The 23156-nt window shown below is 44.3% G+C and overlaps 1 protein-coding gene across 1 annotated transcript in view; it reads left to right on the top strand.

The window, feature by feature from the left end:
* LOC108708878 (ubiquitin-associated and SH3 domain-containing protein A) overlaps positions 1–13805 on the top strand; it is a 28760-nt gene extending 14955 nt beyond the window's left edge. Inside the window, exons 3-14 of the mRNA XM_041583540.1 lie at positions 5180–5366; positions 6625–6823; positions 8267–8436; positions 8843–9051; positions 9647–9722; positions 10152–10245; positions 10588–10707; positions 11329–11421; positions 11913–12054; positions 12825–12889; positions 13188–13297; positions 13680–13805. Coding sequence (XP_041439474.1) covers positions 5180–5366; positions 6625–6823; positions 8267–8436; positions 8843–9051; positions 9647–9722; positions 10152–10245; positions 10588–10707; positions 11329–11421; positions 11913–12054; positions 12825–12889; positions 13188–13297; positions 13680–13805 — 1591 coding nt within the window. The remainder of the gene's footprint in view (positions 1–5179; positions 5367–6624; positions 6824–8266; positions 8437–8842; positions 9052–9646; positions 9723–10151; positions 10246–10587; positions 10708–11328; positions 11422–11912; positions 12055–12824; positions 12890–13187; positions 13298–13679) is intronic.
* Positions 13806–23156: the final 9351 nt, after the last annotated feature.

Genomic DNA, 23156 nt, shown 5'->3' with positions numbered 1-23156 from the left:
TCGCACGGCACGCTCCAGGAATAAAGCGAAGGGTATTAGGTCGCTGATGGTGCCTTCGGTGCGACTGACCATATTTGTCACCTCTTCAAAAGGTCGCATGAGCCTGCAGGCATCGCGCATAAGCACCCAGTAACGGGGGAAAAAAATCCCCAGCTGTGCAGATCCAGTCCTACCACCCAGTTCAAAAAGGTACTCGTTGACGGCCCTTTGTTGTTGCAGCAGACGTTCCAACATAAGGAGCGTTGAATTCCAGCGAGTCTGGCTGTCAGAAATCAAACGCCTGACTGGCATGTTGTAGCGCTGCTGAATGTCAGCAAGGCGTGCCATGGCTGTGTAGGAACGTCTGAAATGGGCCGACACCTTTCTGGACTGGGTGAGAACGTCCTGGAATCCTGGGTACTTGGAGACAAAACGTTGGACTATTAAATTTAACACATGTGCCATGCAGGGCACATGTGTTAAATTGCCTAGTCTCAACGCTGCCAACAGATTGCTTCCATTGTCACACACCACTTTTCCGATCTGCAGTTGGTGTGGGGTCAGCCACCGATCGGCCTGTGACTGCAGAGATGACAGGAGTACAGATCCGGTATGGTTTTTGCTTTCCAGGCACGTCATCCCCAAGACAGCGTGACAACGGCGTACCTGGCACGTCGAATAGCCTAGGGGGAGCTGGGGGTGCACAGGTGTGGAGGAGGAGAAGGAGGACCCAGCAGCAGAGTAAGAAGAAGAAGAAGACGAGGTAGAGAGCGATGGAGGAGTAGAGGTGGTGGCAGAACCGCGTGCAATCCGTGGCGGTGACACCAACTCCACTGTTGTTGTTGAGCTACCCATTCCCTGCTTCCCAGCCATTACCAAGTTCACCCAGTGGGCAGTGTAGGTGACATACCTGCCCTGACCATGCTTGGAGGACCATGCGTCAGTAGTCATATGGACCTTTGGCCCAACACTAAGTGACAGAGATGCGGTAACTTGGCTCTGCACATGTTGGTACAGGTGTGGTATTCCCTTTTTAGAAAAAAAATTGCGGCTGGGTACCTTCCACTGCGGTGTCCCAATTGCTACAAATTTGCGGAAGGCCTCAGAGTCCACCAGCTGGTATGGTAAAAGCTGGCGGGCTAAGAGTGCAGACAAGCCAGCTGTCAGACGCCGGGCAAGGGGGTGACAGTCAGACATTGGCTTCTTACGCTCAAACATGGCCTTCACAGAAACTTGGCTGGTGGCAGATGACTGGGAATGGGAACAGGTGGTCAAGGTGGAAGGCGGAGTGGAGGGTGGTTCAGACGGGTCAAGGAGAGCAGAGATAGAGCAGTAAGATGCTGGACCAGAAGGAGTGTGGCTTTTAGTTTGCCTGTTGCCTTGGAGGTGTTGCTCCCAAAGTGCTTTGTGCTTGCCGCTCATGTGCCTTCGCATAGAAGTTGTACCTATGTGGCTGTTGGGCTTACCAAGGCTCAGTTTCTGACTGCACTCATTGCAAATTACAATGCTTTTGTCAGAGGCACACACATTAAAAAAATCCCACACTGCTGACTTTTTGGAAGTGTGCGATCTGGCGGTAACAGTAGAAGTTGGCGGCATTGGCGGCAATGGCGGGTGCGTTGGCCGGCTGAACACAGGTGCCGATACATGTTGTTGCCCTACTGATCCCTGCGGGCTGTCCTCCCTGCTTCTTCTAAGTCTTATTCTCCTACTGCCTCTCTGACTCTCCGTCTCTCCATCTGAACTACCCTCCTCTTGCTCTCTTCTACTAGGCACCCACAAAACATCAATCTCCTCATCATCATTCTCCTCAGATGCATCAATTTCTTCTGACACATCACAGAAGGAAGCAGCAGCGGGGACCTCCTCCTCATCACTCATTATGTCCATCTCTGTCGTGTTCTCTGCCAGAATTAAATCTGGTGTAAGGTCCTCATCTCCTTCATCTTCTTCTGGCAATAATGGTTGCGCATTACTCAGTTCAAGAAACTCATGGGAAAATAACTCCTCTGACCCCAGTGAAGAAGGGGCACCGGTGGTGGAGGAAGTGTTACGTGGGGTGGCCATAGCAGTGGAGGATGAGGAGGATGTTGTGGTAAAGTTAGAAACGGTAGAGGATGGGGTGTGCTGTGTAAGCCAGTCAACTACCTCTTCAGCATTTTGGGAGTTCAGGGTCATTGGCTTTTTAAAACTGGGCAATTTGCTAGGGCCACAGGATTGCATAGCAGCACGGCCCCTAGCACGGCCTCTGCGTGGCGGCCTGCCTTTGCCTGGCATTATTTTTTAAAAAACAACAACAACAACAAAAACTCAGTTGGTTTTTCTGGAAACGATAATACACACAGCTAGATGGCGGGTTGAAGAAAACAGTGTGCAAATAATGCCTACAAGGTCAACGTATACACTACTACAGCGGTGGATACGGATTACGTAAAATATATGAATGCTGCTTGAAAAAAAGTAACTCAAGTGGTTTTTCTAGAGACGATAATATTATCAATATTTAGACAAAATGTGAACAAGCTCACACAGCTAGATGGCGGGTTGAAGAAAACAGTGTGCAAATAATGCCTACAAGGTCAACGTATACACTACTACAGCGGTGGATACGGATTACGTAAAATATATTATGGCTGCTTGAAAAAAGTCACTCCGGTGTTTTTTCTGGAGACGGTAATATTATGGATATTTAGACAGAATGTGAACAAGGTCACACAGCTAGATGGCGGGTTGAAGAAAACAGTGTGCAAATAATGCCTACAAGGTCAACGTATACACTACTACAGCGGTGGATACGGATTACGTAAAATATATGAATGCTGCTTGAAAAAAAGTAACTCAAGTGGTTTTTCTAGAGACGATAATATTATCAATATTTAGACAAAATGTGAACAAGGTCACACAGCTAGATGGCGGGTTGAAGAAAACAGTGTGCAAATAATGCCTACAAGGTCAACGTATACACTACTACAGCGGTGGATACGGATTACGTAAAATATATTATGGCTGCTTGAAAAAAGTCACTCCGGTGTTTTTTCTGGAGACGGTAATATTATGGATATTTAGACAGAATGTGAACAAGGTCACACAGCTAGATGGCGGGTTGAAGAAAACAGTGTGCAAATAATGCCTACAAGGTCAATGTATACACTACTACAGCGGTGGATACGGATTACGTAAAATATATTATGGCTGCTTGAAAAAAGTCACTCCGGTGTTTTTTCTGGAGACGGTAATATTATGGATATTTAGACAGAATGTGAACAAGGTCACACAGCTAGATGGCGGGTTGAAGAAAACAGTGTGCAAATAATGCCTACAGGGCAAATAATGCCTAAAAGGTCAACTTATACACTACTACAGCGGTAGTAAAATAAAAAAAAGTAAAATAAAAAAAAATGAATATTAAAAAAAAAAAATTAAAGTTGGTGCTGCTGAACTACTAGGAGCAGCAGATTAGCACACCAGTCCCACTCCCCAACACTGCTAGACTAATAGCACTGGGCTCTTATAGTAGTAGTAGTAGTAGTAGTAAAACAACAAAAAAATTAATAAAAGCAGTCCTTACAAGGACTACTGTTATTGCAGCAGTCAGCAGATGAGATCAGAAGCAGGACAGCTGCCCACTGCAGCTACATACAGAGCACTGCAGTAGAAGGTAGATTACTAGCCAGCAAAGCTACCTAAGCTAAAATGTCCCTCAAACCCCTGCAGACTTCTGTCCCTCCAATAACAGAGCAGTATCAAAACGATTACTAGCCAGCAAACTTTCAACTGTCCCTGAAATCACTAACAGGCAGCAGCTCTCTCCCTACACTATCTCTTCAGCACACACAGGCAGAGTGAAAAAACGCTGCAGGGCTTCGGTTTTTATAGGGAAGGGGAGTGGTCCAGGGGAGAGCTTCCTGATTGGCTGCCATGTACCTGCTGGTCTGGGGTGAGAGGGCAAAAAAAAGCGCCAACAATGGCGAACCCAAAATGGCGAACGTCGCGCGACGTTCGCGAACTTCCGGCGAGCGCGAACACCCGATGTTCGCGCGAACAAGTTCGCCGGCGAACAGTTCGCGACATCTCTAATCGGAAGGTAACCAGATAGCAGTTCCCTAAAACAAGATAACAGCTGCCTGGTAGATCTAAGAACTGAGACACATTCAGTTACATTGAGAAGGAAAAACGGCAGCCTCCCAAAAAAAAATTTCTTTCCTAAAGTGCAGGCACAAGTCACATGACCAGGGGCAGCTGGGAAATTGCCAAAATGTCTAGCCCCATGTCAGATTTCAAAATTAAATATAAAAAAATCTGTTTGCTCTTTTGAGAAATGGATTTCAGTGCAGAATTCTGCTGGAGTAGCACTATTAACTGATGTGTTTTGAAAAAAAAATGTTTTCCGATGACAGGATCCCTTTAATTTCCACTGTTTTGTTGTGTTTCCAGAACAAATAAGCACAAGGACTTGAACTTTCATTTGTTTGTCAATAAATATAATTTATTTTTGTTTACTTTTGTTCCCCATCTAAAAAGAAGATTTACTGAAACTTGGTCAATATTCTGGGACCAAATTGATTTTAGCTTTAAACCACGTATTCTGGACTTGTTACAGTTATAATTTTCTTATAGTGGTTAATCTGATGTGTTCATAAAAAGTAGTTTTCATTCCTTGTATGATTGTAACGGTTAAGAATCTAACATAAATTCACTGAGCGTAATTAGTAAATTGTTTAGGTGGCATCGCCAATTAGAAACTATATTTTACTTTCTGTGCATTTAGCCACAACAAGTTGTATAGGTGTGCCTTATTGTATAGCTTTGTTCTTTGATCTTTGTTTGAAATCCTGCTTGTTTAATATGAAAACAATAAAAACATTTAAATATTGTATTTTTTGTTGTGGCCTCAGGGGATCTGACCAATTGAAAAGGGTCTAGAGATCAAGCAATTTGTGCACATCTCAACAAAAGGCTCCTCTGGGCTATAGAGTTCTCCTGGGTCCAAGACAAGAAATATCCCTGTGTATGACTGATAATTATCTAGGAGCAGCCTTGGAGTTTGGATGTGGGCTGTGAAGCCTTGTACTGGCCATTTGTCCATTTATTCTCCAACTTATTATATGTTGTGCGTCTTGGTTAAATTATTTGCCCTTCCTCATTTCTAACAACCTGGGAGCCATTTTCACATGGTCTGTCTGTGCCCATTATTGCCTAGGCTGAAGTCACACCGCAAAGACCCATCGCTGGATGACCCCATTCCTCAGGAATACATTCTATACCTTGTGCCAACAGGACCTCTTGCAGTGACACTGAACAAGTTCTGGGCTGATAGTGTCCGACTTTGTGGGAGGAACAGGGCTCATTCTTGCTTCCCACATGTAACGCTCTGTGACTTCTTCACGGTAAGAACAATATGGATATAGTTAACTGACTGTAGAATATAAACTACTGATTTCTTCCCCACTGTCCCAATCTGTAAGCATTAGAAATAGCCTAATAGAAGTATCGAAAGTGCCAGCATGTTGAAGGCTCTTCTAAGCAGGTTGAACTAGAACCCAATTGATTTACTATTGATGTTTCCTCTGCGTAGGGCCCCTTTGGCTTCCCTATATCATTAACATTTTGCTCGCTATACTTGTGAATGTTAGGGGCATTAGATATAAGCAGGGCAACTCTAGCTTCGGGTTCCTAAGGTAAGAACAAGACCTTGCTTTGTTACATGGCATTTTTATAGGTACTGTATATCCTATTGCTAAGGGCTCAGCCTATAAATGCAGGGACGGACTTCCTTTTGCGGCACCCCTAGGCCACATGGTCCTAGTGCCCTCCGAGTACTTCACGCACACATCGCTCCCCACCGTGGGCGCTTGTGTGCCGGAGCATTGGCGAGCTCCGTATCCCCAGTGCTTTGTGGATGCGCTTGCTGCCCCTGAAATCTTGCTGCCCTAAGCCTTTGTGGCCTCTCCACAAATCTCCACTGTATAAATGTGGTCTGTATTGTTCAGCAACAAAGAAAACCCAACCCTAGTGCATTACCTATTAGGCTTGTACATAATTCAAGATGGTGGCAACATTATCACGTTCTCGCTTTTATTAGGGGGGAAACCCCACATTGGAAACTCAGGCTCAGTTAGTAATTGAATATTCTTAAAAAAAACAAACATATTCAGATACTTGTATTTGTGTCCAGACAACCCATAAGAGAAAAATGGCTATTTAATAATTGATCAGTTTATTATATAGCCATTAAAATCTACTGATATGTTTCATGCTTGTCCAAGAACTTAAATTATTAATTCATCGGTTATTGGTTGGGCAAGATGGCTCCCCTAATGCTTGGGGTAAGGCCTATTTTAAGGCACAGTCCAAGGACATAGGCAAGTTTTTTCAAAGATTTTGGATTCTTTTCCCTTTACCCCTGACACTTACCCCCCCCCCATTAAATTACCAAATTAAAGAACTGACTGGTTAGAACTTATTGACTCAGGGAGTGGGGTGTGGGAATCATCAATTATGTTTGGTTGAGCATTCAGTTGTGGGAAGAGTTAGTTATAGTTATGGGGAATGGGGATCTGCAGTAACAGTTGGTTGTGTAAGTGGCTATGGGGAGTGGGGATCACAAGACTGACATGCCGCTATCTTGTTTCTTCCCCTGTGCAGTGTGAAGATCGGAAGGTGGAGACTCTGCACTGGGCCCTTAGAAAGGCAGGAGAAGAAACTTGTGGATCCTTCCCTCGCTCCATTACCCTCTCCCTCTATTCCTCCAGCTCATTCATCGGCTTCTTTATAAATGAGGCCCAGGCCTCCATCATCCGCATCTTTATGAGCAGCTTCTCTGAGGAGGTTGCAAAGGGAGCAGGTAAAAACCTTTTGGGGCACATTTTCCCTCTCCATGACCCATTTATTTGTACAGCAGTGTTACCACCTCTAGGGGGCTTATATCTTCCACTCTGAAAGCCGATAAATAAAGAGATTTGTTAAAATTCCTGTTAGTGCAGAAAATAAATTTTTCGTTCCTTATCTGGATTTCCTGCCATAAACCAAGACTGGGTGGCAGATTCGCTGTCAGAAAGGAAGTAGAAACATGTCATGTGAGTCCCAGGAAATACACTCCCCCATGCTGTAATCAGTCCAGGGAGTCATAACAGTTCCATTTTGGGGTCAGGGGAGGGCGGGTTCGGCGAATATTATTGGTGCCAGTACAGAACATCAATAGTTTAATTCTAAGGTTCCAGTGAGTAACGGGACTGTCCTATACCTTAAAAGAACAGTAACAAAAAAGTGGTTTAAAGTAATGATAATATAATGCGTTGTGCTGCACTGGTACACCTGGTGTGTTTGCTTCAGAAACTCTACTATAGTTTATATAAACAAGCTGCTGTGTAGCCATGGGGGCAGCCATTCAAGCACAGGATACACAGTAGATAACAGATAAGTACTACTATAGTTAATATAAACAAGCTGCTGTGTAGCCATGGGGGCTGCCTTATCTGTTATCTACTGTGTATCCTGTGCTTGAATAGCTGCCCCCCATGGCTACACAGCAACTTGTTTATATAAACTATAGTAGTACTTATCTGTTATCTACTGTGTGTCCTGTGCTTGAATAGCTGCCCCCATGGCTACACAGCAACTTGTTTATATAAACTATAGTAGTACTTATCTGTTATCTACTGTGTATCCTGTGCTTGAATGGCTGCCCCCATGGCTACACAGCAGCTTGTATATATAAACTATAGTAGTACTTATCTGTTATCTACTGTGTATCCTGTGCTTGAATGGCTGCCCCCATGTCTACACAGCAACTTGTTTATATAAACTATAGTAGTACTTATCTGTTATCTACTGTGTGTCCTGTGCTTGAATAGCTGCCCCCATGGCTACACAGCAACTTGTTTATATAAACTATAGTAGTACTTATCTGTTATCTACTGTGTATCCTGTGCTTGAATGGCTGCCCCCATGGCTACACAGCAGCTTGTTTATATAAACTAAAGTAGAGTCTCTGATAAAACACTACACTGGTATGAGTGCAGAACAACATAATAATATAATCAAGTACAATCTACAGTTTTATTATTACACAGAAAAAGGAAATTTTAAATATTTGGATTATCTGGATAAAATAGAGTCTATGGGAGACAAGCCTTCCCATAATTTGGATCTTCCTGGATAACGGCTTTCTGGAAACTGCATCCCATACCTGTAGTATGAATGATACTCTGTGCACTATTCACCATAGAATACCACTGATACTTTGTATACCATTCACAGCTTACAGTTGATACACTTTATACTTTAGACTGTTCGGTGAAGCCGGTCTCCAAGCAGCTGCATCTCACCCTGGCGCACAAATTCTCTCCCCACCATCAGGGGACGCTAGAGCACTTGGCCAAGTCAATCAGCCCCGCCCAGAGCTGTGAGTGGGAGGTGGTTCTGTTCTCCAGAGACATGCGCTTTGCTCACTATCAGGTACCTGGGGCAGTGGAGGGGTCTGTTGGGGTAAGTTCAGAGGAAGGGGCATTTGGGGGCAATATATATGGGGATACTGTGAGCAATGACTAGTGAATCAGAGGAAACATGTTGGAAGTATAGATTGTGAGCTCTTCTGCACATTCCCCCAGCAGTGGCAAATTGAGTCTATTCTTAAACAAATCTCCCAGAATCCAGTGGGGAATGAGTTTTAATAAGAAAAGCGCAGACAATGAGGGAAAGTGGGGCAAACTGAAATGCAAATGATTCTATATGTAAGAAAACAACACTTTTGGGGCCCATATGCCACATCTGGTGTATCACTTGCACTGCACACAATGGTTCTCAGGTTCTGCCCCGTGGCATGCTGGGACATGGGTCTAACAGCCTCTCTTGTGTCTCCCAGACGATGCGCACATTGTTCCCGTTTGAGCCGCAGAATCCTGATGAGCTGACACTCACTGAGGGGGACATTGTATTTGTGGATCGCACACAAGTGTCAGCAGCGCCAGAGGGATGGGTTATGGCGGTGTCCCACGAAAGCGGCTGTCACGGGCTGATCCCAGAGAATTACCTGGAGAAAGTGCCAGAGACTAACACTTGGACTCAGCACCGGTAATGGCAAGTGGCTGGGACACCACATGGGGCAACGGGAGAGTGAAGGCAATGGAGCTTACAATCTAATTTCCCTTCTACACGCACATGCACAGACACACACACTCACTCACTGAGACACACTCACTCAGAGAAACACACACACTCGCTCACAGACATATACTTACACACAGAGACTCACACACTCATTCACAGACACACACACTCGCTCATAGACACACACATGCTCACTCATTGACACAGACACACAAAATCACTATTATACACACATTCTTACACACAGAGACACACTCACTCACAGACACAGTGATAGACATACACACACACTCATAGACACTCATTGGAATAGCAACCCACTCGCTGTGGCTGTCACCCACTGGTATCTGGGCTGGTATGGGAATACACTTGGCACGTTACCCATATGGTCAATCAGACCAGCAATTGTGAGATCACATCCATGTTAGGGGCCAAGCAGATATTGTCACCCTTGTGTAACCTATCTATCCCTGCTGGGTGCCCCACTGCATCCGGTGCTTATGGGTGAATATGAGCACCTTATACTGTCCATGACTTGTCCCCTGTTCTTCCTCCACAGAAGCTACAAGTTCAATCCCAGCAGAGTCCAGCAGAAGGGCACCCACAAGGAGGGGCCACATTCTGCAGAGACACAGGTAATACCCCCTCTCACTGACACCTTTGCATGGATCATGAGCCCAGTGTGGGACAATGGATACACATTTAGGGAAAAGGTGCCCTGGGAGGGGCTCAAATATCAGGAAGTTTAATGGCCCCCGGCAGTATCTTTGTGGGGTAATTGATTGAGCTGAACATTATGCTCTGCTACAAGTGGAACATACAGAGAGAATGTGCCCCAATGCTCCTGGACTCAGACCTGATTTAGCCAATCAAATAACTGTATTCTTTTGGGACTTCAGCAATAACTGAACTAACTGTGTTGACACCAGAGGTTCTGTATCAGCGGCATGTGTTGTGAATAAGGGTTTTATATCACTGACATAGATTGTGCATCATTACAGGGGTTCTGTATGGGATTGTGAATCACTATGTGCCACGTAAATATCTTGTATTTGGCTCCGCAGGGTCAGTCTCGCAGCATTCTCATTGTGAGCCACGGGGAGAGTGTGGAACAAGTGTTTGGCAAGAGTTGGCTCAGGGCGAGTGAAGGGGCAGAGGGTAAGTGGGACCGCAGGTGAGTGTCACAAGGTGGAACTAGATAGAAGATAATGATGGGGGGGGGGGGTGTTGAGAGATTTTGAATAGAAAATGTGTTCTGTCAAGCTCCTCCTGTCTTCCAGAGTGTTGCTAAGATAATATAATTTTACATTGTATGGAACCCAAACCCTTTATAATCTCCATCCCCTTGGGCACAGACTGCCAGTCACACGTCTGTACCATACATGATACAAGTTCTGTTTAGTGTTGATAGATTAGAAGGTCCAGAATTCCCCCCCCCCTCCCCCGGAATAGGCCCCACACAAATGTTCTTTTCTCTACATATTCTGTTCCTCATTTTAGGGGCATATTCCAGGTCTGACTTGAACCTTCCAGCTCATCTACCCCAAAGGACACAGGTAGCAGAGTTTGAGTTGGACCCTCCCTTATCTTCTTGTGGGATATTCCAGACCAGCCTCATGGGTAAGGAAGGGGTAAGAATAAGAAACTCTTGAATTAAGGGGCAGGGCATCTTGGAAACTGGCTGGCATTGAGATATGAAGGGCAGTCCTGTGCCCCCAAATCAGAATGGGACCTGGATTGTCCTTGAGATGAGACAAGAATGTTCCAGGATGAAAGGGTGGCAGATAATCCAATAACCCTTTCCTCTCTTGGCTAAACCAAAGAGTTAATGTTAGATCTGAGGCTTTCAGTTTATGGGTGGGGTTAGGGCTGATGCTTGGGGTTTATGGGTGGCATTAGAGTTTAGTTTTGGGATTATAGGTAGGGTTAGGCCTAAGGTTTGTGGTTTATGGGTTGCGATTTAGGTTTGGGGTAGGGTTAGGGTTTAGGCTTGGGGTTTATGGGTAGGGTTAGGGTTTGAGGTTGTGGGTATGGCTGGAAGTTTTGTGCTAGGGTTGGGGGTTTATGCATTATAGTTTTGTTATTTATGGTTTGGGGATGTAAAGGGTGACTTCTGAGAATGGGAACAGTTAAAGGGATATGTTATTGGTCCCACTGTTGATATTACTCTCCCTTCCATGCACAGCTGTTACCCTATGTATTCTATAGAAGAGGCTACACTGTATATTGATTCCCTTTCAGGCCAGGCCCTTGTGGACCTTCCCATGAGGTTGGATCTTGTTCTTTCCTCCCCCGCCCTACGCTGCATTCAGACGGCACATCACATCCTTACAGGTACTGGTTACCACCTATGGGGTAGAAGGGCATTATGGTTTGGAATTGGGTATCTTGATCTCTACTAAATTATTTGTGGCATGTGAGGCACTCTAAAGTAGTGGCACACTCAAGCACATATTCATGCACACATATTCACTGCCATGGACACACTCACTGTCATACACACACTCACTGCCATGAAAACACGCACAGACTCACACACATGTATCTAGAAACACAACATACCTTGTTCTGGTTCTGACTGGAAGGGGTTTTTGGGGCTCTTCAGACACAATCATTGTGTGGTCCTGCATTAGCATGTAGCTAAATTCATTTTCTTGAACCAAATTACCAAACTGCCTATCTGTGAGTGGAACTGTCTCCATCATTTGATTGGCTGAATTTCTTAGTAATGTGCATTCAGTTCATGCTTGCCCCCAGAGCAGAAGATGCTGTAGATCTGTTCTTCCTGCACCCCCTAGTGACTGTGATTATTTGCTGTGCCCCAGAGATGCGCTTGGTTGACCAAGTCAAGATATGCGTGGATTGGCGGTTGAACAACTGGTCTGAGCATGGAGAAAGCCAATCGCCCCAGTTCCTGTCTGTGGAAGAGCTGGAAGCAAATGGGTACAAAGTGGAGATAAGTCACAAGTGAGCCCGGGGCCGAGGGGGTAAGGGGGGGGGCAGATATTTTATATGGAAAGAGACACAACTTACTACAGACACTCCAGTAATTGCTGGGGACCCAGGACAGAGCTTCATTCTACTGATCATTAGGGCTGAACTGGCTTGTCTGGGGGAGGGAGCCCCCTCTCATCTTTTCTTTCTTTCTGTCTAATGGGAAATGTTTGTGTAAATCAGATTGATTTGGGAAGGAACATTCCCTGTATCTGCCTGTAGGTATCTGTCTGTCTGTGTCTCTATTTGGATTGGGGCCCTCAGTTGCTTGATTTTTAACCTTGAGGCATCTATAAAATGATCCCCAGCAATTCTCCACTCATATAAAAATTATTAATGCATTTTTATAAAGCAATGTACAATATGTATGAACATACAGTATTACAAACAAAGCAACAAATAACTAATACAAAAGACTCTTTGGGCTCTGCCCAAAAGATCTTACAATCTACTGAGATCTTCCTGTACTTTCAGTGGGACTTGCACTTCATTGACTTGTCTCTATTGGCTGACTGCTTCCCAGACACGTCCACATTGGTGGGAAGGCCATAATGGCCTAGAGCTGCACATTTTTAGGGGTGCACCATGTCAGATCCCCTGCCCACCCAATCCCCAGTGTTCATCCCTTTGGTCTATTTCTAGGGCGGAGAGCAGATTGCGAGAGGTTGGACTGGGCCAACACATCCTCTTCATTGCATTTCCAACAATTCTAACAATCATTTCATCTCTTTTTCTTCTCCTAGAACCACTGGCCCAGCCCATCAGAACCACACGGAAGGTGTCTTGCAAAGTATCTGCAAAAAAAAAGGTTCTGTCTCACCATGGTGTTGCCCCTCCCACTCCCCCTGACTCCTCCCACACTGCCATTCTCTCATATTATGGTGTGTCACTCCCTACCACTTATTGGGCCTAATGTTTAAACACTGGGCACATTTGCACATAGGCAGTAACCCATAGCAACAATCAGGCTTTTATCAGTAAAAAAGCAAAATGGTGAGTGGTTGCCATGGGTTATTGGCAAGGTGCAAATCTGCCCCCCTGTCCCACCCCCCCACCATGCCACCATGCCACCCACCCTCACCATGCCACTTTCTTATCTTAAACAGGGGCCGTGACTCTGATTGTGACCCATGGAGCAAATGTGGTTCCTCTGGCCCAGGTGTTACTGGGGCTTCCAAATGAGCACGGGGACCATCCAGCAGAAGGTGCAGAGAAGGTAATTAGTCACCTGCAGGCTTGTGAGCATCACTTTAGTACAATTCCTCTAGGGGGCACATGTATCAGTTACACTTGTTCCCCAGAGTGAAACCCCAGGGGCTGCGTGGCACGTGTATTATTAAAGATATATTGGGAGCTGTGGCCTCTGGCACAACTATACAGTGAGCAATAATGCCCCATCCACAGCTGCTCCCCTACCTGAAAATGTGGGCAGTTGTTGCTGTGGGTACTGGGTCCTTCTGAAGATTTTTATGGTGGGGGGCACCATGTATTTTCACCACTGGTAGTGGAATTACCCTCTAGGCCCTGCGCTGAAATTGATGTACGCAATCATATTGTGAGTGTTTATTCCTTGTCCTGTGAATGTTTCCCCACATCAGGTTCCTGCCCTGGCTCTGTGTTGCTGTGAGGAGTTACCCCAGGGTGGCTGGTGCATGAAGGATCCGCCAGTGAGGGGAATCACACATGGCTCCAACTCTGAATTCCATTGGACACCATTCATGTGATTCAGAGTCACTTCTCTATCGTTAGTTCATCTGAGGAATGAACTAAATCCTGGGGCTCCCACCAACTGCTCATTTCTCTCCCATGGGACTCATACCCCCCAACCCTCACACGTGGCCTTGCTTGTCCGTCTCATTTGCTCACTTCCCCTTTCACCAACATGCCTACACTATTCACTGCTCTGAGGTCATACCTATCACTCACCTGTGCTGGGGCCCATACCTTTTACTTACTTGCGCTGGGACCATACCTATCACTCACCTGTTCTGGGGCCATACCTTTTACTTACTTGCGCTGGGACCATACCTATCACTCACCTGTTCTGGGGCCATACCTTTTACTTACTTGCGCTGGGACCATACCTATCACTCACCTGTGCTGGGGCCATACCTTTTACTTACTTGCGCTGGGGCCATACCTATCACTCACCTGTGCTGGGGCCATACCTTTTACTTACTTACGCTGGGACCATACCTATCACTCACCTGTGCTGGGGCCATACTTTTTACTTACCTGCGCTGGGAGTCTGGGACCATACCTTTTACTTACCTTCGCTGGGGCCATACCTATCACTCACCTGTGCCGGGGCCATACCTTTTACTTACCTGTGTGGGACCATACCTATCACTCATCTGCCCTGGGGCCATACCTATCACTTACCTGTCACACACAGTATGTTGCTCTATACTTAGGTCTGTGCAAGTGTCAATCACACGCACTTAGGGAAACTCACATTCCAGTTTACAAAGGCCCTGGAAGTGAATGGAATGAGCACTAATATATAATAAAGTATTGCTATAACTGAGAATGAGGTAAGAATGTTTCTTGGCCAGGAGGGTGCCCTAATAGAAGGTTTATGCCCCCACCAGTAGCCTGGGGAGTGTGACTTATACCTGTCTCCTTTTCTCAGTCGCCTGTATGTTGGTAGTTGGGGCTGCACAAGGGTGAGACCCCACAAACCCTTTCAACATGGTTCCTATAAGGGACTAGAGTAAACTGTAAGTGGCTCTGAACCATTATTGGGTTGTGAGGAGCAGGGCGCAAGCCCAGCTAAAGCCATTCAGTACAAGGCTGGTGCTGGTACCACTAGAGGTCTCCATGCACCCAGGCGTCTCCTGCTGAGAGGAAAGTGCCCGACGTGGATCAGGAGACGTGTTTGTCAGGTGTTTTCACAGTGTGGCCAGGCACATACAGGTGCTGTGTGTTTTCCTAGGGCAGGTCACGGTTGTATCAAAGCCCTTTCACTCACACCACAGCTGTGCCACTTGCACTGACAGTCAGGAGCCTTTATTCCCTCAAGGAAATGCACAGGCAGCCTCTGTTTTATTTAGGGGTTCACAGGTACACATGTCACACTCACACTGTACTGGGATTGGAATACAAGATCACATGTGTTTATGTTGCAGAACAAGGACCCCCCATGTGTCACATGAGCCAAGCATGCTGCCATGTCCAGAATAACAGGCACTGGAGGGCACAGTTTCATAAGCTGCTTCTATGAGTATTTCTTCTTCGCTCTGCAGAGCAAAGCTGCATGGCAGATCCCACTCATGGCTAAACACAGGCCCGTGGGTATATGGCTAGATATTCTCTATAGAACTGAATACAGTGACATCCTGTAACTCCAGATATCTGGCGCCTGACCAAGGACAAGCACCAAGGAAAGTCCCCTGTCAGGGTCGTGTTATAACAGAAACCTGTCCCCTGACCACAGTGACAGAATTAAAGAGACAGTAACATGTTGAATAAAAGTAGTGGCGCAGTGGCGCACGGGGATACCAGGAAAACTTCATGGATGCCAGTGGGCCTCTTGCTTCTAAACATTTGGTCAATTTCATTGTCATTCCTTATTTCTTTATGGAAACAAAGAGTCTTAATAATGAAAGAATAGTGTATCGTGTGTAGAGAAAAGAGATTAGCAGAATAAAGAGGTTGAGTGAGGAGAGGAGGAATAATAGTTTGGAAAATGGTCCCTCAGCTTAAGGTTTTCTGGTGGGCCCCTGGCTGTTACTGAATAAAAGTGACCCCGCTGCACGGAACATTTTTGCCTTATTAGAGTCACATATTACAGGGCGGGTGGGCCTTTGCAGTTCACAGTTCAGGTTCTCCCTGTCAATCTGCAACAGAACCTTGAGGGGCACCAAAAGGGCATTTGTGAAGACATGTCCTGCAGGGAATTCTTGCTCACCCAAGGGTGCGATCTCTTAGCAGTTTATCCAATAATGATCAGCGCCCTAAGTCTCACACAGGAGAACAATAATATAAAATGGGAAATGATATAAAGTGTAGTAATTACATTTAATCTCAATCCCCATTTGTGCCACTAAGAAGTGGTGTGTCACCAGTTTTGAGTTTAGTTGCCCTTTACACACACAGACCATGAGCATTGGTGTATAAGGATTAGTTACAGTCTCCACAACCTGCTTTTTCACCAATTTGTACGGCAGGAGTGCCTACTCATTCACACTCATATTCCAATGCCGTTCAAAGCTTAGTCTTGCTTGCTGGCAAATTCCCTGGCGTATCATTCATAGCGTAAAACCATTTATTTGTTCCAAAGCACGAAAGTAATACGCTTACAATTGTGCTGCAAACTGATCGCTTCAGTGTTAGACTCTGGGCAGTGAGACGTCCCACTCAGGATGATTCTGTAGCAAGCAATCCCCTCACTCACATTCCTGCTCCAGCTGCATCCGGAAATGACATTCTGGCCTGACATGTTTTGCTGTCAATCAGCACAGGATACACAGGATACACTGTCTAGTAGATAACAGACAAACTCTGTAGTATACAATGGGATTCTACAGAGTGTGTGTGTTTGAATGGCTGCCCCCATGGCTACACATCAACTTGTTTATATAAACTATACGATAAAATTTCTGAAGCAAACACACCAGTTGTACCAGTGCAGGGCAACGCTACATTATATTGTCATTACTTTAAACATTTTATTACTGTGTTACTGTTCCTTTAATACTGCCCTGCACTGCTGCATTCAATTTTTCGTACAAAAATAGCCCTTTCCTTATAAAACCTTCTTTGAAGACAACAAGCTTTGTTTGGGCCAGGGCCTTCCAACTGTTTCAGGCCTGGACTAGAAACATTTCCCAGCACAGCTCACTCTCAGCTCCACCCTTCCTCTAGGCTTCAGGCCCCCCCCCCAGCAGGAACACACTCACATAGGCATTATAGGGAGGGTTATATGCAGGGTCGGACCGGGGGGCCTGGGGCTCACCAGGATTCTTGTCAAGGGCCCCCTCTGGACTCCCTACTGCGATGCTGTTTATGTGCAAAAGGAGCCGCGCACATGCGTGAACAGCGCTGCGCAACAAATTTTTTTTTGGGGGCCAGTAGATCAGGAGAGGGGGTCTGGCCCTACGGCAGCCCGTAAGGGCTGGGGCCCACTGGGCCAGTCCAACCCTGGTTATATGAAGCAGTAGGAGGAGTCATATGGAGGGCTATGTGGAGCAATAGGAAGACATTTTTGTTTTATTAAAAATTCTTGCAACAAATTTACAAAGACAATTAAAAAAATTACATCAAATGAATCTTAAAACAGAAAAGACAAGTCTATATTTTCCAGTAATCTGTATCCGATTCTTTCATATAAACATCTTCTAGATCATTAAATATCAAGCTCTTAACCGTAACCGACAAAAGTATTTGTTTTGCAGATTTTAAACTCCTTGCATTCCACAGATGATAAATAACTATAACACTTTTTAGCAGGCGGAAGGCAGGGGGAAGGCAGTTCAGGGAGATTGTCGCCCCAAAGAAGAGGTGATTAGTCGCCAGGCAACAAATCCCCCCAAATCTGCTCGTGTGGGCAGACCCTTACTCACCTGGACACTCATCTCTGGGGCAGTTCCTTTTGTTTACGTCTTTACATGTTATATATGTCCTAACATACATCTTCCCATGGAAACACAACCAAACAACATCCCTCATCTTAGCCGGGACTCTGGGGCTGTTTATATTCCCGTTAGCACTGGGTACCATTGAGGAAGGGCAGTCCTTTAATACCAGCTCAGCATTGTAATATTTACATAAAAGAGTTTTGTATAATGACATTTTCACGAACAATCGTGAAAATCGGAAATTGATGGCCGCGTCCAAGCTGACGCTGGTGTTAAAGTCATTGGGCATCCGAATAGTGTTGATGCATGCTGATTTTGACATGAGCGACTTTTTGGACGCGCGTCCAAAAAATTGTGACGCCAGCGAAATTTCACAGGTGAATTTTCGCGGGACATTCGCAAATTTATTCGCCGGCTTGAAACGCGAAATACAACATTCCCTGTATGTGCTTGTGTGACTGCAGGGCTGTGATTGGCTGTCCCCCTCCTACTGTCCTTCTGGCAGGTACCGTTAGGACACGCCCACCCCTCATTTGAAACTGACAGGGCCCAGAGAACATCTATAGGGAGCTCCAATAAAGGAGCTATTTTTAAAGATATTTTTAGCACCATGTAAAAGCAACACCATATATTACTTAAAATTGCCTACAAAATTCGGATTTTTTCATTTATCCTATTTGTCTCCTTTAAACATACTGTATCTCCTTCCCTTGAATCCCTCTATGTAGAGTCCTGCAGTGGGTCAGGTACCCGCGGTTATCCGCTGGTTACCTGCAAAAAAAGCGGCACCCTGTGGAATGAGGGGAAGCTTTTCAGGTGCGGGTGTAAATGCGGGTCTGCAGATCGCGGGTCGGGTTGCGGGTCTCATCTAAATTTCTTATGTTATGTACTATTGTCTCTATTTTACTCCTTTTTAAGTTTTACAAAACTTGTTTCTGTCCCGCCCACTTTTGATTATGTCACTTCCGGTTTGCAGCAACATCACTTCCTGTTTGATGGTGGTTGGCGAGTTGTGGGTCGGGTTGCGGATAAGGCATTTGCGGGTCCGAGTCGGGTAATGGATCAAAGTGGGTAAATATGTGGGTTGCGGTTCAGGTCGCAGGCTGCGGGTTCGGGTCCAGGTCTTAGAAATTGGTTCCACGCAGGACTCTACCTCTATGATACTGAATTCTTCTTAATAAGGGATCAATGCTATAAACATATAGTAATAGGCTTATGGGACAGCCCTGGTGCACTCCAGCTTCCAGAGGAAAGGATGTACCTAAACTTCCATTAATTAAAGGAATACTCACTACATCTTTTTATCGGACCTTTAACCAATTGATAAATGCATCAGGTATGCCATACTTCCTCAAAGTATGATACAGAAAGACAGGTTGAACTCTATCAAATGCTTTACTTTGATCTAAGCCAACAACATAAAGATCATCTCTGTTATTACTGGCCTCTTCTATCTATCTATCCCTGACAAGGAGTAAAGTATCATGAATGCTACGATATTTAACAGCACATGATTGGAGATTACTTATTAGCATATCAGTCACTTTACTCAATTTGGAAGACAGAATTTTGGCCAGAATTTTATAATCCATAATCAGTAAGGATATTCGGCGCCAATTCTTTAACTCATTCAGATTCCCTTTCTTAGCTAGAAGAACCAACACTGACACATATTGGGAGTCTGAAAGTTTACCAGCCCTTAACACTTCATTATGTATGGCCACAAGCTCAGGCACCAAAAGTACAGAGAAAACCATGTAAAATTCATTGGTAAGTCCATCAGTACCAAGACTTTTATTATCAAGTAGAGAATTAATACTTAGTGTCACCTCATCCTCTGATATAGGTAGGGTTGCCACCTTTTCAAAAAAAAATTACCGGCCAGTGGTGGGGGCGCGCGATGGTCAGAAGACAAAGAAAAGGTACGTTTCCACCAGAGGGCCAAGGGCTTTTGTTAAAGAGGTGGTTCACCTTTAAGTAAACTTTTAGTATGTAATAGATTGGTCAATTCTAAGCAACTTTTCCATTGGTTTTCATTATTTTATTTTTATAGTTTTATAATTATTTGCCTTTTTCTTCTGACTCTTTCCAGCTTTAAGATGGGCGTCGCTGACCCCATCTAAAAGCAAATGTTCCATAAGGCTACACACATATCATATCAATGCATGGTTGCTAGAGTAATTTGGACCCTAGCTACCAGATTGTTTATAATTCAAATTGAAAAATTGCTGTATTCAAAAACCTTAAATTATAAAAAATTAAAACCAATTGCAAATTGTCCCAGAATATCACTCTCTACATTATACTAAAAGTAAACTGAAAGGTGAACAACCCCATTGACGGTAAATTTGTAATACCGTCCCTGGCAGGTGTTTTACCGGCTAGGCTGCTAAAATAACGGCTGGGTGGCAACCCTAGTTATAGGCAATGACATTTCTTGTGCACTCTCCTGATCTAGCACAGGGTTAGACAAGTCCCCCAAATACTGCTCTATTTTCTCATGTTCAATTCCCTTTCACCTTTCCATGAAACAGTTCTTAATGATATAAAGCAATTATGTTTTTAATTTCATCATGCTTGGTCCTAAGAATGCCATCACTATCAATTAAACCAGAAATCACTTTCTTACTTACCCTTTGGTTAGAGGCTTCAAATGGGTCAGAACCTAAAAAACCCCAACTGTCAAATTTATTCTCAGGCCTTCAGAGAATCCATGCTCTCATACTGCAGGGTTTTCATTTAATTTTTAATACAAGAAATGCAACTAGCATCAATAAATTTCCCCATTATTAATCCTGGAATATAGCCTGCTAAGCTTTAATCACAAGGCCATATATTGCATAAACTTTGCATTACTGATTCTCTATGCTCTAGTTTAATATCAGTTTTTACATTTTCCCACCAGTCTGTGATATTAATATAGAGGCACTGAGTGGTCCTATGATCATCATAGAAGTTTTGAAATTCCTGCTTCACTTTTCGTCATACAAAGTTCATGAGTGTAACTTCCATATCCCCCTACCATACAACTTGGGATCATCTAGAGATATTGACTTGACAAATCATATCATGGTCTGAAACCTCCATAGGAATAAGTTTGAATCCACTCAGCACAGACTGCTTATTTATATAGAATCTGTCTATACAGCTCGCCCATTTAGCTTTATGATAGGTGGACCCACACTTTTTTGGATGGAAATAAGAAAAGCTAACAATTAACCCAGCTTGACATATCAATTTTTTAAGAAACTTTTCATCATATTGTCAATAAGACATGATTCCTGGTCCTGTCCATATTGCTGACAACACAATTAAAATCTCCTCTTACACCCTGAAATGGTAAACTCTCCTCCTATAACTAAAACCTTAGATGTAACAATATGGTGTGATCATAGAAAATAAATCCTTCCTATCAGAGATGTTTTGAGGCCCATTCACATTAATAATACAATAGGTGGTAACATTCTTGGTCAGATCTAATAGGAGACACCTACCAGGATGAATATCAATCAACTCCATCCATTCCAGCATGCAGGCTGCCAGTTCCATGTTTTGTAGTACACTCACTACTCCCCCCACCAGTTTTTTCATACCTCCCAACATTTTGGAAATAAAAAGAGGGACAAAAAAGTTGCTGCGTGAAGCGTGGCGAATTTTTCTTGAACACGCCCCCTAATTACCATGTTCATTTTACTAAATTTTGCAGGTTATAAAAGTTTGAACATATTTCTGTGTTTTTTTTCAGTTGTTACAGTTTTGCTAATGAAGGTGAATTGCCCTTTAAACTGTGAGTCTAACTTTTCCCAAGGGACCTGTTATCTTATATTGTTACAATTACTTATTTGCTTATCTAGATTTCTTATCTAGATAAATTTGAATTGTTAGAAATGTATCTTATCTTCTGTTGTGGCTGTTCTGGGCTCTCTGCCAAAAGCCAAGTACATTAGAAACTTTGTTTCTTTTTCTGTCTGTTCAGTGCAGAGAAAAACTGGACTTTGCAGTACAAATGAGGGACTGCAGGTTGAGCTGTCCCTCTAAAAACGGGACAGTTGGGAGGTATGTCAGGCACAGCAGAGACAAATGACTCTGGATTAGTTACAAGGCTGCAATGTTCTCTCTCAGGCATTTTGGCACTTTTCTTGCTTTTAATTAAACTTTCCATAACACAAGTGATGCTTCTAGATCTCAAGTTCAGCAGTTTAAATTGAGCAGAAGACATGCTTGATTTACTGTGGCCAGCTGAGGATTCTGGGATACATTCATCAGAACTCAGCAGAATCTTTATTAATATTTAAAGCTTTGAATTTCTCATGACTCACACCAGACATACGCACAGGTTTGCTGACAGAAGCCAGGGTGGAGGGAATGTGACACAGTTTATCAGATATTTTACTGCTCAGCTTTTTAGCTCACTTTTCCTTGGGAGACTGGATTGGGTACTTCACCTTTAATGGATTGTGTTTCTTTAACTGGCTCAGTTTGATCTCCTCACATTGCACTTCCCATATCATCATCACCATCATCATCATTTATTTATATAGCGCAGTCAAGATACGCAGTGCTTCTTTCAGTAGCAGCACTTTGTTCTCCCTTGTCGCACTGGGCCGACGGGACACCGGGAAAACACCGGTGGGCCCCAGCCCTCGTGGGCCAGCCTAATCCTGCTCCCCAATCAGCTGGCCCAAATGAAAAAAATATTGTGGGTGGCGCGGCGGCATCCGTGCATGTGCGTATACGCGCCGGTGTCTGCTCATGCACGCCATGCATGCTGCAGAGGCCCCAGAGGTTTGTAACCCGGTGGGTCCCCAATTGTCCAGTTCGACCCTGTGTTCTCCCATTTCTTTCTTTAGAGAGAGTAGTTCAACATCCAACTGGTTAATCTGGCACTGGATAAGCTTCACTTATGCTTTTCTGCATTCCCGAAATTACGACAGCGACCGTTAAATCGGCGAAGTGGCGAAATGACGTCACGCGAATTTTTGCCAGCGTTAGCCACTTCGCCCTTTAGTAAATTTGCCCCAATGTTTCTAACTTAATTGGCTTTTGGCAGAGAGCCCAGAACAGCCACAGCTGCAGATAAGATACTTTTGTAACAATTTTAAGGTAAGCAAATAAGTAATTGTAACAATATAAGATAACAGGTCTCTTGGGAAAAGTTAGACTCACAGCTTAAAGGGCAATTCACCTTCATTAGCAAAACTGTAATAATTGGAAAAAAACACAGAAATATGTTCAAACTTTTATAATCTGCCAAGTTTTGTAAAATTAAAATGGTAATTAGGGGGTGTGGCCACTTTTTATTTCCAAAATGTTGGGAGGTATGCACTTTCATAGATTTTAAATGTGGCATCTTTACTTTCCTGGGCTGAACTCAGCTTTTCTTCCAGAGAGACCAACTTTTTCCTTATCAAACCCTCTTTAAAAGTATTACTTACTACAGCTCCACCCTCCCCTGGGCATGAGGCCACCCTGGCCCCAGTAATGCAACTGAAGGGG

This window comes from Xenopus laevis, chromosome 2S (assembly GCF_017654675.1).
Source record: "Xenopus laevis strain J_2021 chromosome 2S, Xenopus_laevis_v10.1, whole genome shotgun sequence".
NCBI lineage: Eukaryota > Metazoa > Chordata > Amphibia > Anura > Pipidae > Xenopus > Xenopus laevis.
This window is presented reverse-complemented; position numbering and strand designations above follow the sequence as displayed.